Source organism: Bombina bombina, chromosome 6 (assembly GCF_027579735.1).
Source record: "Bombina bombina isolate aBomBom1 chromosome 6, aBomBom1.pri, whole genome shotgun sequence".
In the NCBI taxonomy this organism is placed as follows: Eukaryota; Metazoa; Chordata; class Amphibia; order Anura; family Bombinatoridae; genus Bombina; species Bombina bombina.
The window spans coordinates 35771054-35789348 of record NC_069504.1 but is presented as its reverse complement, the minus strand read 5'-3'; the positions used below and the strand labels follow the sequence as shown (position 1 = coordinate 35789348).

At 43.1% G+C, this 18295-nt stretch overlaps 1 protein-coding gene across 3 annotated transcripts in view; it reads left to right on the top strand.

Moving 5' to 3' along the window:
• Positions 1-18295, top strand: part of LOC128662561 (complement C3) — a 568605-nt gene that overhangs the window by 517685 nt on the left and 32625 nt on the right. For 2 of the 3 annotated variants that reach the window (XM_053716362.1, XM_053716360.1), the window contains 3 exons: positions 6771-6876; positions 6990-7079; positions 9882-9968. In XM_053716362.1, the coding sequence (XP_053572337.1) occupies positions 6771-6876; positions 6990-7079; positions 9882-9968 (283 nt within the window). The remainder of the gene's footprint in view (positions 1-6770; positions 6877-6989; positions 7080-9881; positions 9969-18295) is intronic. The other variant, XM_053716361.1, reaches the window with a different exon arrangement.

Here is an 18295-nt window from a genome sequence, read left to right as displayed (position 1 = left end):
GGATATGTTAGTGACTGGGGACACTAGTGAGGCTAGGGATATGTTAGTAAGACTGGGGACACTAGAGAGGCTAGGGGTATGTTAGTAAGACTGAGGACACTAGTGAGGCTAGGGGTATGTTAGTAAGACTGGGGCACTAGTGAGGCTAGGGGTATGTTAGTAAGACTGGGGACACTAGTGAGGCTAGGGGTATGTTAGTAAGACTGGGGACACTAGTGAGGCTAGGGGTATGTTAGTAAGACTGGGGACACTAGTGAGGCTAGGGGTATGTTAGTAAGACTGGGGATACTAGTGAGGCTAGGGGTATGTTAGTGAGACTGGGGACACTAGTGAGGCTAGGGATATGTCAGTAAGACTGGGGACACTAGTGAGGCTAGGGATATGTTAGTAAGACTGGGGACACTAGTGAGGCTAGGGATATGTTAGTAAAACTGGGGACACTAGTGAGGCTAGGGATATGTTAGTGACTGGGGACACTAGTGAGGCTAGGGATATGTTAGTAAGACTGGGGACACTAGAGAGGCTAGGGGTATGTTAGTAAGACTGGGGACACTAGTGAGGCTAGGGGTATGTTAGTAAGACTGGGGACACTAGTGAGGCTAGGGGTATGTTAGTAAGACTGGGGACACTAGTGAGGCTAGGGGTATGTTAGTAAGACTGGGGACACTAGTGAGGCTAGGGATATGTTAGTAAGACTGGGGACACTAGTGAGGCTAGGGATATGTTAGTAAGACTGGGGACACTAGTGAGGCTAGGGGTATGTTAGTAAGACTGGGGACACTAGTGAGACTAGGGATATGTTAGTAAGACTGGGGACACTAGTGAGGCTAGGGATATGTTAGTGACTGGGGACACTAGTGAGGCTAGGGATATGTTAGTAAGACTGGGGACACTAGTGAGGCTAGGGATATGTTAGTAAGACTGGGGACACTAGTGAGGCTAGGGGTATGTTAGTAAGACTGGGGACACTAGTGAGGCTAGGGATATGTTAGTGAGACTGGGGACACTAGTGAAGCTAGGGGTATGTTAGTAAGACTGGGGACACTAGTGAGGCTAGGGGTATGTTAGTGAGACTGGGGACACTAGTGAGGCTAGGGATATGTTAGTGAGACTGGGGACACTAGTGAGGCTAGGGGTATGTTAGTAAGACTGGGGACACTAGTGAGGCTAGGGATATGTTAGTGAGACTGGGGACACTAGTGAGGCTAGGGGTATGTTAGTAAGACTGGGGACACTAGTGAGGCTAGGGATATGTTAGTGACTGGGGACACTAGTGAGGCTAGGGATATGTTAGTGACTGGGGACACTAGTGAGGCTAGGGGTATGTTAGTAAGACTGGGGACACTAGTGAGGCTAGGGATATGTTAGTGACTAGGGACACTAGTGAGGCTAGCGGTATGTTAGTGAGACTGGGGACACTTGTGAAGCTAGGGGTATGTTTGGGAGACTGGGGACACTAGTGAGGCTAGGGATATGTTAGTGACTGGGGACACTAGTGAGGCTAGGGATATGTTAGTAAGACTGGGGACACTAGAGAGTCTAGGGGTATGTTAGTGAGACTGGGGACACTAGTGAGGCTAGGGGTATGTTAGTGAGACTGGGGACACTAGTGAGGCTAGGGGTATGTTAGTAAGACTGGGGACACTAGTGAGGCTAGGGATATGTTAGTGAGACTGGGGACACTAGTGAGGCTAGGGGTATGTTAGTAAGACTGAGGACACTAGTGAGGCTAGGGGTATGTTAGTAAGACTGAGGACACTAGTGAAGCTAGGGATATGTTAGTAAGACTGGGGACACTAGTGAGGCTAGGGGTATGTTAGTAAGACTGGGGACACTAGTGAGGCTAGGGGTATGTTAGTAAGACTGGGGACACTAGTGAGGCTAGGGATATGTTAGTGAGACTGGAGACACTAGTGAGGCTAGGGGTATGTTTGGGAGACTGGGGACACTAGTGAGGCTAGGGATATGTTAGTGACTGGGGACACTAGTGAGGCTAGGGATATGTTAGTAAGACTGGGGACACTAGTGAGGCTAGGGGTATGTTAGTAAGACTGGGGACACTAGTGAGGCTAGGGGTATGTTAGTAAGACTGGGGACACTAGTGAGGCTAGGGATATGTTAGTGACTGAGGACACTAGTGAGGCTAGGGATATGTTAGTGACTGGGGACACTAGTGAGGCTAGGGATATGTTAGTAAGTTTGGGGACACTAATGAGGCTAGGGGAATGTTAGTAAGACTGGGGACACTAGTGAGGCTAGGGGTATGTTAGTGACTGGGGACACTAGTGAGGCTAGGGATATGTTAGTGAGACTGGGGACACTAGTGAGGCTAGGGTTATGTTTATTAGACTGGGGACACTAGTGAGGCTAGGGATATGTTAGTGACTGGGGACACTAGTGAGGCTAGGGATATGTTAGTAAGACTGGGGACACTAGAGAGGCTAGGGGTATGTTAGTAAGACTGAGGACACTAGTGAGGCTAGGGGTATGTTAGTAAGACTGGGGCACTAGTGAGGCTAGGGGTATGTTAGTAAGACTGGGGACACTAGTGAGGCTAGGGGTATGTTAGTAAGACTGGGGACACTAGTGAGGCTAGGGGTATGTTAGTAAGACTGGGGACACTAGTGAGGCTAGGGGTATGTTAGTGAGACTGGGGACACTAGTGAGGCTAGGGATATGTCAGTAAGACTGGGGACACTAGTGAGGCTAGGGATATGTTAGTAAGACTGGGGACACTAGTGAGGCTAGGGATATGTTAGTAAAACTGGGGACACTAGTGAGGCTAGGGATATGTTAGTGACTGGGGACACTAGTGAGGCTAGGGATATGTTAGTAAGACTGGGGACACTAGAGAGGCTAGGGGTATGTTAGTAAGACTGGGGACACTAGTGAGGCTAGGGGTATGTTAGTAAGACTGGGGACACTAGTGAGGCTAGGGGTATGTTAGTAAGACTGGGGACACTAGTGAGGCTAGGGGTATGTTAGTAAGACTGGGGACACTAGTGAGGCTAGGGATATGTTAGTAAGACTGGGGACACTAGTGAGGCTAGGGATATGTTAGTAAGACTGGGGACACTAGTGAGGCTAGGGATATGTTAGTAAAACTGGGGACACTAGTGAGGCTAGGGATATGTTAGTGAGACTGGGGACACTAGTGAGGCTAGGGGTATGTTAGTAAGACTGGGGAAACTAGTGAGGCTAGGGATATGTTAGTAAGACTGGGGACACTAGAGAGGCTAGGGATATGTTAGTAAGACTGGGGACACTAGTGAGGCTAGGGGTATGTTAGTAAGACTGGGGACACTAGTGAGGCTAGGGGTATGTTAGTGAGACTGGGGACACTAGTGAGGCTAGGGGTATGTTAGTAAGACTGGGGACACTAGTGAGGCTAGGGGTATGTTAGTAAGACTGGGGACACTAGTGAGGCTAGGGGTATGTTAGTGACTGGGGACACTAGTGAGGCTAGGGGTATGTTAGTAAGACTGGGGACACTAGTGAGGCTAGGGGTATGTTAGTAAGACTGGGGACACTAGAGAGGCTAGGGATATGTTAGTAAGACTGGGGACACTAGTGAGGCTAGGGGTATGTTAGTAAGACTGGGGACACTAGTGAGGCTAGGGATATGTTAGTAAGACTGGGGACACTAGTGAGGCTAGGGGTATGTTAGTAAGACTGGGGACACTAGTGAGGCTAGGGATATGTTAGTAAGACTGGGGACACTAGTGAGGCTAGGGATATGTTAGTGACTGGGGACACTAGTGAGGCTAGGGATATGTTAGTAAGACTGGGGATACTAGTGAGGCTAGGGGTATGTTAGTAAGACTGGGGACATTAGTGAGGCTAGGGGTATGTTAGTAAGACTGGGGACACTAATGAGGCTAGGGGTATGTTAGTAAGACTGGGGATACTAGTGAGGCTAGGGGTATGTTAGTAAGACTGGGGACATTAGTGAGGCTAGGGGTATGTTAGTAAGACTGGGGACACTAGTGAGGCTAGGGGTATGTTAGTAAGACTGGGGACACTAGTGAGGCTAGGGATATGTTAGTAAGACTGGGGACACTAGTGAGGCTAGGGATATGTTAGTAAGACTGGGGACACTAGTGAGGCTAGGGGTATGTTAGTAAGACTGGGGACACTAGTGAGGCTAGGGATATGTTAGTAAGACTGGGGACACTAGTGAGGCTAGGGATATGTTAGTGACTGGGGACACTAGTGAGGCTAGGGATATGTTAGTAAGACTGGGGATACTAGTGAGGCTAGGGGTATGTTTATTAGACTGGGGATACTAGTGAGGCTAGGGATATGTTAGTAAGACTGGGGATACTAGTGAGGCTAGGGATATGTTAGTAAGACTGGGGACACTAGTGAGGCTAGGGGTATGTTAGTAAGACTGGGGACACTAGTGAGGCTAGGGGTATGTTTGGGAGACTGGGGACACTAATGAGGCTAGGGGTATGTTAGTAAGACTGGGGACATTAGTGAGGCTAGGGGTATGTTAGTAAGACTGGGGACATTAGTGAGGCTAGGGGTATGTTAGTAAGACTGGGGACACTAATGAGGCTAGGGGTATGTTAGTAAGACTGGGGACACTAGTGAGGCTAGGGGTATGTTAGTAAGACTGGGGACACTAGTGAGGCTAGGGGTATGTTAGTAAGACTGGGGACACTAGTGAGGCTAGGGATATGTTAGTGAGACTGGGGACACTAGTGAGGCTAGGGGTATGTTAGTAAGACTGGGGACACTAGTGAGGCTAGGGATATGTTAGTAAGACTGGGGATACTAGTGAGGCTAGGGATATGTTAGTAAGACTGGGGACACTAGTGAGGCTAGGGATATGTTAGTGACTGGGGACACTAGTGAAGCTAGGGATATGTTAGTGACTGCGGACACTAATGAGGCTAGGAATATGTTAGTAAGACTGGGGACACTAGTGAGGCTAGGGGTATGTTAGTGAGACTGGGGACACTAGTGAGGCTAGGGGTATGTTAGTAAGACTGGGGACACTAGTGAGGCTAGGGATATGTTAGTGACTGGGGACACTAGTGAGGCTAGGGATATGTTAGTGACTGGGGACACTAGTGAGGCTAGGGATATGTTAGTAAGACTGGGGACACTAGTGAGGCTAGGGATATGTTAGTAAGACTGGGGACACTAGTGAGGCTAGGGGTATGTTAGTAAGACTGGGGACACTAGTGAGGCTAGGGGTATGTTAGTAAGACTGGGGACACTAGTGAGGCTAGGGATATGTTAGTAAGACTGGGGACACTAGTGAGGCTAGGGGTATGTTAGTAAGACTGGGGATACTAGTGAGGCTAGGGATATGTTAGTAAGACTGGGGACACTAGTGAGGCTAGGGATATGTTAGTAAGACTGGGGACACTAGTGAGGCTAGGGATATGTTAGTGACTGGGGACACTAGTGAGGCTAGGGATATGTTAGTAAGACTGGGGACACTAGTGAGGCTAGGGGTATGTTAGTAAGACTGGGGACATTAGTGAGGCTAGGGGTATGTTAGTAAGACTGGGGACATTAGTGAGGCTAGGGGTATGTTAGTAAGACTGGGGACATTAGGGAGGCTAGGGGTATGTTAGTGAGACTGGGGACACTAGTGAGGCTAGGGATATGTTAGTGAGACTGGGGACACTAGTGAGGCTAGGGATATGTTAGTGAGACTGGGGACACTAGTGAGGCTAGGGATATGTTAGTGAGACTGGGGACACTAGTGAGGCTAGGGGTATGTTAGTGAGACTGGGGACACTAGTGAGGCTAGGGGTATGTTAGTAAGACTGGGGACACTAGTGAGGCTAGGGATATGTTAGTGACTGGGGACACTAGTGAGGCTAGGGATATGTTAGTAAGACTGGGGATACTAGTGAGGCTAGGGGTATGTTAGTAAGACTGGGGATACTAGTGAGGCTAGGGGTATGTTAGTGAGACTGGGGATACTAGTGAGGCTAGGGATATGTTAGTAAGACTGGGGATACTAGCGAGGCTAGGGGTATGTTTATTAGACTGGGGACACTAGTGGGGCTTGGGAATTAGGACTGGCAAGAGGGTAGGGGGTCTGGAGATACTCTTGGAAAAGGAGAAACTAGTGGGGCTGGAGATTCTAGTGAATCTGAGGAGAATAGTAGTATGTGCAGGCACTAGTGAGGCAGGGGTGGGGGTCAATAGTAAGACTACAGAAAATAGTAGGAAATGAAGAAGCTAGTGAGGCAGGGGAATCAAGGGGAGCTTGGGACACTAGTGGGGCTTGGGAATTAGGATTGGCTGGGCAGGTGTAGGGGGTTGGAGACACTAGTGCAAATGGAGACACTAGTGGGGCTGGAGATGATAGTGGGACTAGAGATAAAAGTAGGATGCGCAGACACTGGGGAGGCAGAAGAATCAAGAGGAGCTGGGGACACTAGTGAGGCGAGAGTTTGTTTGCCTGGTTGTGCCTTACTCATTTTACTTATGTACATTTTTTTTTTTTTAAATCCACACATTTCTGGTGTATAACATACACTTCCTCTACCTACATATGCCTTGTCAGTGGCAAACTTCATTGATCTACTACCTCCCCTGCCAAAATGTACTTTCGCGACCATCCTGCTGTATGTTTTTATGCATTACCCTTTCTATCTCAACAAGATTTCTGTCTCTATCCAGACACACTTTTTCTTTATCGATTCTCATATACTCAGGTATTTTTCTTCTTGGCTCAGGGATAGTAATAATGATTTCATATTTCTGTGACTTGGTATCCTCTCCATCCCATGCACCTCCAGATATCTCACATTATGGAAGAATGCCTGACATTTCATGCACATAAATTTTTTGATGTGGGCCTGATTCAGCCTGCGTCTGCAACAGTCTATGAATATTCCAGCCCAGGTAAGAAATCTGCAGGAAATTACTTTTCAACTTAATGAGCATTTCACCATAGAACCTTGAAACATCTCAGATGTATACTGGTTTAAATAACCTGCTTTTCCCTATTGTAACAGAAAATCGCTGCACAAAATTCTATCACATGGAAAAGGACAGCGCACAATTGAAGACAATCTGCTATGAAGGCGTGTGCCGATGTGTAGAGGGTGAGACAGATTGTGGTATAACATTGTGCACATTATTGTGTTTTGTTTAAGTGTTTAAGTGTAACTTCTATCCAATGGGTAAGACAGAGCAAGGAACAGGAGCAAGGTGTGTAAATTATACTTACGTGCAGAGATTGAGATTGTGGGGCATATTTATCAATGTGCAAGCGGACATGATATGAAGTAGCATATCATATCCGCTGCACACTATAAATGCCAACAGCATACGCAATGCCGTCCCCTGAAGATTCACGGCCAATCGGCCACTAGCAGGGGGTGTCAATCAACCTGATCAAATACGATCGGGTTGATTGACACCCCCTGCTAGTGGCCGATTGGCCGTGAATCTTCAGGGGACGGCATTGCAGCAGCAGATGATTTCTGTCCGCTGTCTCAGAACAGGTGGACAAGTTATTGAGCAGCAGTCTTTAGACCGCTGCTTCATAACTTCTGTTTCTGGCAAGCCTGAAGGCTGGCTGGAGACAAGGGGCATCAAGCTCCATATGGAGCTTGATAAATATGCCCCTGTAGGTTTTCAGTATGCACCAGGAACTATATGGACAACTATATGCCCTATCTAAATCATGAAAGTTTAATTTTGACTAGACTGTCTCTTTAAGGACTCTATATAATAATGATGTGTAGCAGCATTAGAACCTTTGTTTTATACGTATAAGTCACATCTACAATGGCAGCTTTGGGTTCTGAAACTTCAACTAAGCCAACTGGTTCCAAACATCTGTCTGATTCAGCTTCTGAAGAGGACACTTGTGACACTGACTACTTAGCCAGCCCTGCCACAATAGCATTCCCTTCCCAAAGTCCATTAAATAAACACTTGGAGTAGCGGACGCTGTTCCTTCTTCTTTCTCTGACTGGTTAAACCTACCCTTGACTTTTTCAGAAGAATTCCATGTATTTGATGGCCTAAAACAGCAATTTGTGGAGGAGCCTTCTAAAAAATAAGCAACTGTTGGTTCCTGAAAAACAATATAAAAGTTTTATTTTGCCTAAATCTAGTTCAAAATGGTTTTCTTCTCCATCTAATGTAGATGATGCTATTATTAGATTATGTAAACAATTACTTTTGTCTGCAGATGATGGTGGAATTGTTCAGGACATAATGGAGAACAAGAATATAATCTTATTTTAAAAGGGGCATATTGGCAGCAGGGAACCATGTGTGATATATGAACGCTGCCTCAGTTGCAGCTAACGTCCTTATTACCATATTTATCATGTCTAAAATAAAAGTTGTTAATGATGAGCTATCTGCTGCTGTTGCAGAAGTTGCTTGTTTGTGTTTATCACTACTTGTGTGAGTTTTAAAATGACTATGTCCACCACGGCTGATGGAAAAACTAGATGCCCATGAGTTGTTACCGCACACACATACACAGTTGCTGCTGAGAGAACAAATTGCTGCCAAAGCTGAGTCAGTCACCAGAAGTTACCACACACAACCCACTCATTGCATAACTGATGGAGATTACTACAAGTTATATGCACTTAGGGCTCGATGAGTGAAAGCTCTCTGGGCTGGCGAGATTATTAAAGAATGCTCGCCAGTCCTTCTATTTCCCTGGTGGAATGATCTAAAGCCTCTTTTTACCCTGAAAACAGGGAGTCTCGCTAAGGGGCGTATACTGCATTTTCATATGAAATGTGCACAACAAAATTTGTATTTTAAACATCATACAAAACAAATATTTGAACCATTCACACAAAAATAAGCAGGGAAAAATTGTATTTTTAAGGTGCATCAAAAATCGTAACAAAATTCTTCACCAAAAATCATATGTTAATAAAAAAGTAAAATTTGTATGTAATTTACACAGGAATAAATCAAATGAAATATGCACAGCGTAAATCATAATTGTAGTACACTAGATGTGCAAAAATCACACAAATTTTAACTTATAAATACAAAATGCAAAGCGTAATTGTTGTTTTTTCGTAAAATGGGCGTTCCATGGGCGTATATGAAAATGTCTCTCTAATCCCAGCGTAATTGTATAAAGATTTTCGCACAGATCTCACAGTTTTTTCTCGCCAACTAAAAGGTGGCGAGCTTTTCTCAAAACAATACGAACACTTTTAACCCCAAAAGAAAAACAAATGCATACTAAAATATAGGCAAATGTAAGATGCTATACGCAGAAAGCAGCATAATGTGAGTTATATTGGCTGCAGGATTTTAATTTTAAAGTGCTCCCCCTGCTCCCTGATAACTTCGCACTAAGGAGCGAAGTTTCCCTAACCAGCGAGCTTCATTACTTTTAATAGGAGCCATCTCGCCACTTGCAGGGATTGCCCCTTTTTTTACGATCATTGCACCGGGGCAGCCCTGCGAGAGTCAGCGAGAAGAAGAAGGTTTGAGCTGGCGAAGATTATATCATCGAGCCCTTAGTAATTGCACGCACATCCTGAATTAATATTATTGCTCAAATACAAAAACCTACGTAGCTTTTATTGTGTTACTGTTTGTGGCAAAACCTTGCAGCAACCTACATGAAAACCCTGTGATTCTCCTGTTACTTTATTGTTTTTCATTTATTTGTTTTTTTGTGCGTTTGCCAACTTGAAAGCAAAAAAAGAAAGAAAAAGAAAATAAAGGAAGCCCAAAAATATTCTAATCACAAAACTATGGTGTATTTTCAAATTACAGTATTGATCACATGTTGTGCTTCTTTGCAACAGATAAAGATTTCTAACTTTCAGCCGCTATTGTCAGTGCGTTGTTACAGATCTCACAATCACTAACTGCGCCTGAAGCTCCTCTCTAAACTCATTGTCTTCCAGGTCCAACAGAAGAGTGTTTCATGCCACACACCAAGGCCACAAGTAATTCCCGACTGAAAAAAGTGTGTCAGGAAGATACCAGCTATGGTGAGCACTCTATAGTCTAACCTAGCTAATCTTCTTCATACATACATTATATTGTAACTCAGTATGGGGGATGTCACCAGTACCTTTATTGCGTTTCTACTAAATGACAGTTGTATCTATGGCTGTTTTATTTGCTACTTCGTCTTTTGAAGTGGTTGATCCAACCATTGGTTCCCAAGCAAGCAGCACTCCCTGTCGGAGGTGGTGGGATTACTGAGGTGGGTAAGGGAAAGTAAGTGTATACTATGCGCTGCACTAAAACATATAAAATTGTACCTATACAGATACTTATTCTATAATGTATAATACAAGATGAATCGCACAACAATATATATCTCTGTATACAACAACACTCAAAACCAAAGTTATATGATCACAGGGTCTGCTTAAAATCCCCCACGTAAGGAAAAAAAGTAGATATGTGCAATTCGGTTCGGTTCGATTCGGAAATTCTGAAAATTCGGCGATTCAAATCGAACCGAATTTCCGAATTAAAATACTGCCGAATTTCGCAAATAAATCTGAATTACTTCGGATTTATTGGGTAAATTCGGATGGCCATGGATTACACTAGTATTGTACAGTATATTAGGTTATATCACTCTGCTATGGGTTACACCTAATATACAGTATATAATACTAGTCTAATCCCACCTAACACTTACCGAAATTCCGAATTTCCGAACCGAACCGAATCGAACCAAATCCAGCCGAATTTCTTCGAATCCGAAATGAATCCGAAACGAATCGATTCAAAATTTTACGAATTCTAATCGATCCGAACCGAACTTCGAAAAATTCCGAATCGATCCGAACCAAACCGAATTTTTTCGCCATGCACATGTCTACCTACAACCCAAAAATCAGTCCACAACAATGGATAAAGGAATGTTCCAGTAGTGGTTGTTTGTGGATATGGATGAATGCTCTTTTAAAAGAGTCCCATCACAAACTCTGCGTAGAAAACTGTAAAAACACAAATAGGAACAGGAGCGCACAAACGCATCTAAGTGCAGATTAAAAAGACACCTTTAATACGGTAGTGCCCTATTACAGAAACGCACTCACAATTTATAAAATTTAGTATGTATAGGTGATATATCCCCTTTTAAACATTCTTCCCCAATTACTGATACCCCTTTATCGTGGGGGATGCTAGTATAAAGGGCAGAGACGTCACAAGTGACCCAAAAATGATTTGGATATGTTTTTAAATTTGTCATGAAGGTACATTACTTTTTATAGTCTCTTTATCCTTAAGGGTTAATAGGAGGAGCACTTACCTTCATGCCTTTAAAAGACAGGAAGGAAGTACTTGTGATCACTCTTGAAAAAGTTCCAGTTTGGAACGAAACATACGTCAAGTGAAGTAATTAAGAAGGTGAGGCTACGGTAGTGTGCTTGTAATCTATAACAAGCATAATGTGGGCTGAGGGCTGATCTTAGGTATTTTTATTGTAATTTCAAGGTTTTGTACCCGTGCTTTGTATCCTGTGAATTACGGATATTATACTGAACACTTCTCATAGAGAAATCCACAGCGTGTCACAAAGGCACCACTTACAATGGGCGTATAATCACACCTCCCACTTGGAAGGACTGTAACGGGTCTAAGGACATCCAATTGGTCAAGCTGGAAACACACCCCATCTTGTGATTGGTGGAAACGCTGACTTGGGCTACTCTTTACTGGGGAGAAGACGTCAGAGCGGGTTTGCAGTTTTAATAACTGTTGTCACAGAGCTGTTTTATATTTTATAAATTGTGAGTGCGTTTCTGTAATAGGGTATTACAGTATTAAAGGTGTCTTTTTAATCTGCACTTAGATGCGTTTGTTTTTACTGAGGTGGGTGCCAATAGGCGAAAGAGCTGGAAGGGGGGGGGTGCTGGGATTAACATAGGGGCGGTTAGTAGGCAAGGAGTGGAAGAGGTCTCTAGTAGGCCCCTACAAGGAAAATTATCATAATTTGCTGCACACGCAATGTATTTTTGACTACAATTGTGCAGTACGACGTTGGATTTCTTGAAAATCAATTATTTGCTATGGATACCCAACCGTAAACTATAAAATTTATGTTTAACATCTGTGCTCCTTACCTGTAATCACCTCTAAAGAGAAACAAAAAAACAAAGATTATATATTAGATACTGTTTTTATTGTACATATTTTTTATTACAATTATATTTTCCACTTTATTAAAATAAGTAATATATATATTTCTGCCCTATGCATAGGTCTAGCTTAAATTCTGTAGGTATGTGCTTGCATATATTTTTATATGTAAATACATATTGATATTTCCATAAGAACATAGGTGCAACTATTCCTATACATGGGACAACAATAAATATAACATATTACAATTTAATTCTATATTGAACCATTTGCATTATTTGCAAGTTTTAAAATCTCAATAGGAAATAGGTCTCAAAAAGCTCCTTTTTCCTCTTTTACACCTAGTTGAGCTGGGTGTAATTTTTCTCAATGTATCGACAGCCTCCGACAGTGTATTAACGGTTTTCGCTTTCATTGGAAACCTGGTATAAGTTATCAATAGCCAATAGGATTTTTCCTACCTTAATTCCGATTGGCTGATAGGATTCTATCAGCCAAACGAAACTGTAGGGACGCCATCTTGGATGACGTCACTTAAAGGACCAGTCATTCAGTTGTCGGCCGTCGGATGAAGAGGATGCTCCGCGTCGGATGTCTTGAAGATGGACCCGCTCCGCTCTGGAAGGATGAAGATAGAAGATGCCGCCTGGATGAAGACTTCTGCCGGTCTGGAGGTCCTCTTCTGGCCGGATAGGATGAAGACTTCGGACCCTCTGGAGGACCACTTGTGCCCGGCTGGGTGAAGACGTCTCAAGGTAGGGTGATCTTCAATGGGGTAGTGTTAGTTTTTTTTAAGGGGGGATTGGGTGGGTTTTAGAGTAGGGTTGGGTGTGTGGGTGGTGGGTTTTAATGTTGGGGGGGGTATTGTATTTTTTTTTTACAGGTGAAAGAGCTGATTACTTTGGGACAATGCCCCGCAAAAGGCCCTTTTAAGGGCTATTTGTAATTTAGTATAGGGTAGGGAATTTTATTATTTTGGGGGGCTTTTTTATTTTATTAGGGGGATTAGATTAGGTGCAATTATTTTAAAATTCTTGTAATTCTTTTTTTATTTTGTGTAATTTAGTGTTTGTTTTTATTCGTAATTTAGTTTATTTAATTTAATTGTAATTAATTGTAGGTAGTTTAGGTAATTAGTTTAATTATAGTGTAGTGTTAGGTGTAATTGTAACTTAGGTTAGGGTTTATTTTACAGGTACTTTTGTATTTATTTTAGCTAGGTAGTTATTAAATAGTTAATAACTATTTAATAACTATTCTACCTAGTTAAAATAAATATAAAGTTGCCTGTAAAATAAAAATAAACCCTAAGATAGATTATTAATTATATTGTAGCTATCTTAGGGTTTATTTTATAGGTAAGTATTTAGTTTTAAATAGGATTAATTTATTTAATTGTAGTAATTTAATTTTGTTTTATTTAAATTATATTTAAGTTAGGGGGGTTAGGGTTAGATTTAGATTTAGGGGTTAATAAATTTAATATAGTAGCAGCGACGTTGGGGGCGGCAGATTAGGGGTTAATAAATGTAGGTAGGTGTCGGCGATGTTAGGGACGGCAGATTAGGGCTTAATAAAATGTAACTAGTGTTTGCGAGGCGGGAGTGCGGCGGTTTAGGGGTTAATACATTTATTAAAGTGGCGGCGATGTCCGGTCGGCAGATTAGGGGTTAAACATTTTAGTTAAGTGTTTGCGATGTGGGGTGGGAGGCTCGGTTTAGGGGTTAATCGGTAGTTTATGGGTGTTAGTATACTTTTTAGCACTTTAGTTAACAGTTTTATGTTACAGCGTTAGCCCATAAAACTCTTAACTACTGACTTTTATATGCGGTAGGAGTCTTGCCAGGAGAGGGTCTACCGCTCACTTTTTCAGGCGATCGTAAAATCGCGGAAAAAAAGTGAGTGGTAGTCTGCCTGACTCGTAATACCAGCGGGCGTTAAAAAGCAGCGTTGGGACCCCTCAACGCTGCTTTTTAAGGCTAATGCAAGACTCGTAATCTAGCCGTTTATTTGAAAAAAAAAGGCATCTAAGCTATTTTTTTGCTTTAGGACCCTGGACAGCACTTTTTTATTGGTGGGTGAATTTATCCACCAATCAGCAAGAACAACCCAGGTTGTTCACCAAAAAATGGGCCGGCATCTAAACTTACATTCTTGCTTTTCAAATAAAGATACCAAGAGAATGAAGAAAAATAATAATAGGAGTAAATTAGAAAGTTGCTTAAAACTGCATGCTCTTTCTGAATCACGAAAGAAAACATTTGGGTTCAGTGTCCCTTTAAGATAGATAATTATCAAATTTGCTTTGTTCTTTTGGTATTCTTTATAGAGGATACCTAGTTAGGTAGCATGCAGATGTCTAGAACACTGTTTGGCAGTAAGCACTATATATAGCGCTCTTGCAAATGTATAACATTGCTAAAAGCATTTTTGACATATAGTGCTGCAGACACGTGTACACGCCCAAACCTACCTACCTGTTTTTCACAGGATACCATGAGAACCAAGTAAAATAAAAATAAAAACTTTTTGGGGGGGTTTCCTGTCCCTTTAGCAATTCTTTGAATAGTGAAGCAATTAATAAATGTGCTATATAAGGCTCTTGCCCAGTGACTATTAACGTTAAAAAGCTGTACGGAATAATATTTTTACAGTGTATGGTAGGGTGCTCTAAATGTCAGTTTATGGAACCAAGGGGCAGTGGCCTGAAAAAGCAGGGAACCACTGCTATAAATGATTACTAATGATCATATCCTCCAGCACATGCTTACTGGGGCAGGAGTGACATCACTTCCTTCTGAGCATGTGAAGGTCATACTTGGATTTTGCTCAGCTATGTTGTAGAAAAATAGCAAAAGACGAACCTGATAATAGGTGGGTATGGATGGGCATTTATATTCTAAAAGGCTGTCAAGAAGTGCATGAGAGAAGATGCTGATTTCTTTTATCAGATGGTGAGAGTCCTCGTCATAACATGAAGGAATTCCCCTCCTGACCACTAGGAGGAGACAAAAGGAATCCCACAACTCCAAAGCTTTATTTTTTTTAAATATATCTTTCTTTATTAACAACAATGGATATATTCATACATGCATATGGTGCAATTTCTTAGCCAAAGGAAAATAACAATATACAAGATACAACATTGCATCAAGTTTATCATTTGCATACTAGATACATACAAGATCTATTCACATCAGATCTATGTTCACTTAATTATTAAATATCCATACAAAAGAACGATAGAAACAGACGTCAAAATACTGTTAACTCCATCGGGGATATGTATCAAACCGTCAACCGCAAATACGCCGGAATTCTGCAGCGTAATTGTTGCGAGCTTGATCCGACCTAGTTATCAAAGCCTACAGACTGGCAAAAGTTGAAATCTGTGACGTAACATACGATCCGCCGGTCGATGCTTACGTCATTACAGATGTTCCGAGTACACATTCGGCTCTATTTGACACTTTTTCAAAGTTATCAAATAGTTAACCGGTACGCTTGCGGCTATTCCGGCCCAGCTTACCTGGTTTTCAATCTGCCACCCTGGAGGCCGCGAATGCCATAGGAATCAATGGGAGTCTGAAAGCAGCGAAAGTTTATGTTCGATGCTGCCACATATCCCATTGATTTCTATGGTAGAAAATGTGTAACGTTTACACCTAACACCCTAACATAAGCCCCGCGTTTACACACCCCTAATCTGCCGCCCCGACATCGGCGCAACCTAAATAAAATTTATTAATCCTTATTAGGCTGCTCCCCAACCCCGCCGCAACCTAAATAAAAGTAATAACCCCTATCCCGCCGCTCCCGGACCCCGCCACCACTAAATAAAGTTATTAACCCCTATTCTGCCCCTCCCGGACCCCGCCTCCACTAAATAAATGTATTAACCCTTAAACCGCCAGCCCACCACATTGCCATATACTAAATTAAGCTATTAACGCCTAAACCTAACAACCCGCTAACTTTAAATTAAAATTACAACATCCCTATCTTACAATAAATTAAAACAGTAATGTAGAATTAAAATAAACTATTTTTAAACTATTAATTAACCAACCCTAACTATTATACTACACTTAAATTAAACTACCAATTAAATTAACTAAATGACATATTAAAAACCCTAACCCTATTCAAATTATTTAAATATACTATTTAACCTTATTAAAAATTACTAAATGTCAGGGTGCCGGGAATCAGACTGAGACGAGAAGTGCAAAAATAATCACACCTTTATTAATAGCAAAAAATAATAAAAAGTCCACAAGTCAAATAACAAGCCAGGAGTCAAAACCAGAGCTGGTAGTCAGACGAGCCGAGTCAGGAGCCAAAGAGAATAGTCAGACGAGCCGGAATCAGGAACAAGGAAAACAGCAGAGTCAGGAACAAGCCAGGGATCAGGAACCAGGAAGGATGTCAGGCAGCCAGGTAATACACAGGAACTCTCACAAACAGGTCTGAGACAACGCAAAGGCAAAGCATACTGAACAGAGGCCCTTTAAATAATAAGTGATGACATCACAATTCTGAGACTGCATCCTGTCTCACATGGATGATGCACACCAGTCTGGCCATAAAAGGAAGTGCAGGAAATGAGCAGCATCCACCACAATGCACCATAGTCAGGAAGAGAGGTGAGTAAAATGGCTTCCAGCAGCACATGGCAAACACAACAGGGGAAAAACCCTGACAGTACCCTCCCCTCAACGACCCCTCCCCCATGGGAGGACAAAAGGCTTATTGGGGAAACGGGCATGGAAGGCACGGAGGAGGGCGGGAGCATGAACATCAAAGGAGGGAACCCAAGAATGCTCCTCCGGACCGTAGCTCCTCCAGTGAACCAAATACTGTACACGGCCCCTGGACATACGAAAGTCAATAATGCTGCTGACCTCATACTCCTCATGGTTGTCAACAAAGATAGGACGGGGATGAGGCAACACAGTGGTAAACCGATTACAAACCAATGGTTTCAAGAGGGAGACATGAAAAACATTGGAGATGCGCATAGCAGGAGGAAGGTCAAGAGCGCAGGCCAAAGGATTAACCCGTCGGAGTATTTGAAAAGGACCAACATAACGGGGAGCAAATTTATTGGAAGGCACACTAAGGTTCAAGTTGCGGGAGGATAGCCAAACTCTCTCACCAGCCTGGTAGGAAGGTGCGGGCAGACGCCTACGATCAGCCTGGAATTTTGGAGCTGCATAGAACAATGAAGGCAATCCTGAATCTGCACCCACGTGGAACGGAGTTGCCGGAGATGCTCCTACAAAGCCGGAATACCCTGAGACATGGATGAATCGGGCAACAAGGATGGTTGAAACCCATAATTCACCATGAACAAAAATCACTTGGAGGAAGCATTAATAGCACTATTCCCAGCAAACTCTGCCCAAGGTAACAGTTCAGACCAATTATTGTGGTGATCTGAGACATAGCAACGGAGGAACTGTTCCAGAGCTTGATTAGACCGTTCCGCAGCCCCATTGGATTGAGGTGATATGCTGAGGAGAAGGAAAGCTGGATCCCCATTTGAGCACAAAAGGAATGCCAAAATCTGGAGACAAACTGACTACCCCGGTCTGGCACTATCTCCTTGGGGAACCCATGTAAACGGAAGACCTCCCGGGCAAAAATTGAAGCAAGCTCCTGAGCGGTAGGCAGCTTCATCAAGGGAATGCAATGTGACATCTTAGAAAAACGGTCAACCACCATAAGGATAACAGTATTGCCATTGAAAACAGGGAGCTTGAAAATGAAGTCCATGGAAAGATGTGTCTAAGGATGCTCACCATTAGCAATAGGTTGAAGAAGACCCACAGGAAGACATCGAGGAGTCTTATTCTGTGCACAAACTGAGCAGGAGGCAACATACGCAGCAACATCAGAACGAAGACCTGGCCACCAGAATTGTTGAGTGACAGACCAAATCATTTGGTACTTGCCTGGGTGACCTGCGGCTTTAGGATAGTGGTAAGTGTGCAAAAGTTTAGTTTGAAGATTCTCAGGAGCAAAACACTTACCACTAGGTTTCTCAGGAGGTGCATTGGTTTGTGCAGCCAGGATCTCCTCCCCCAAGGGAGAAGTCAAATTAGTACGTATGGTAGCCAAAATATGGTCAGGAGGTATAACAGGAGTAGGTACAGACTCCTCCTTGGACAGAGCCGAAAATTGTCGAGAGAGGGCATCAGCCCTAACA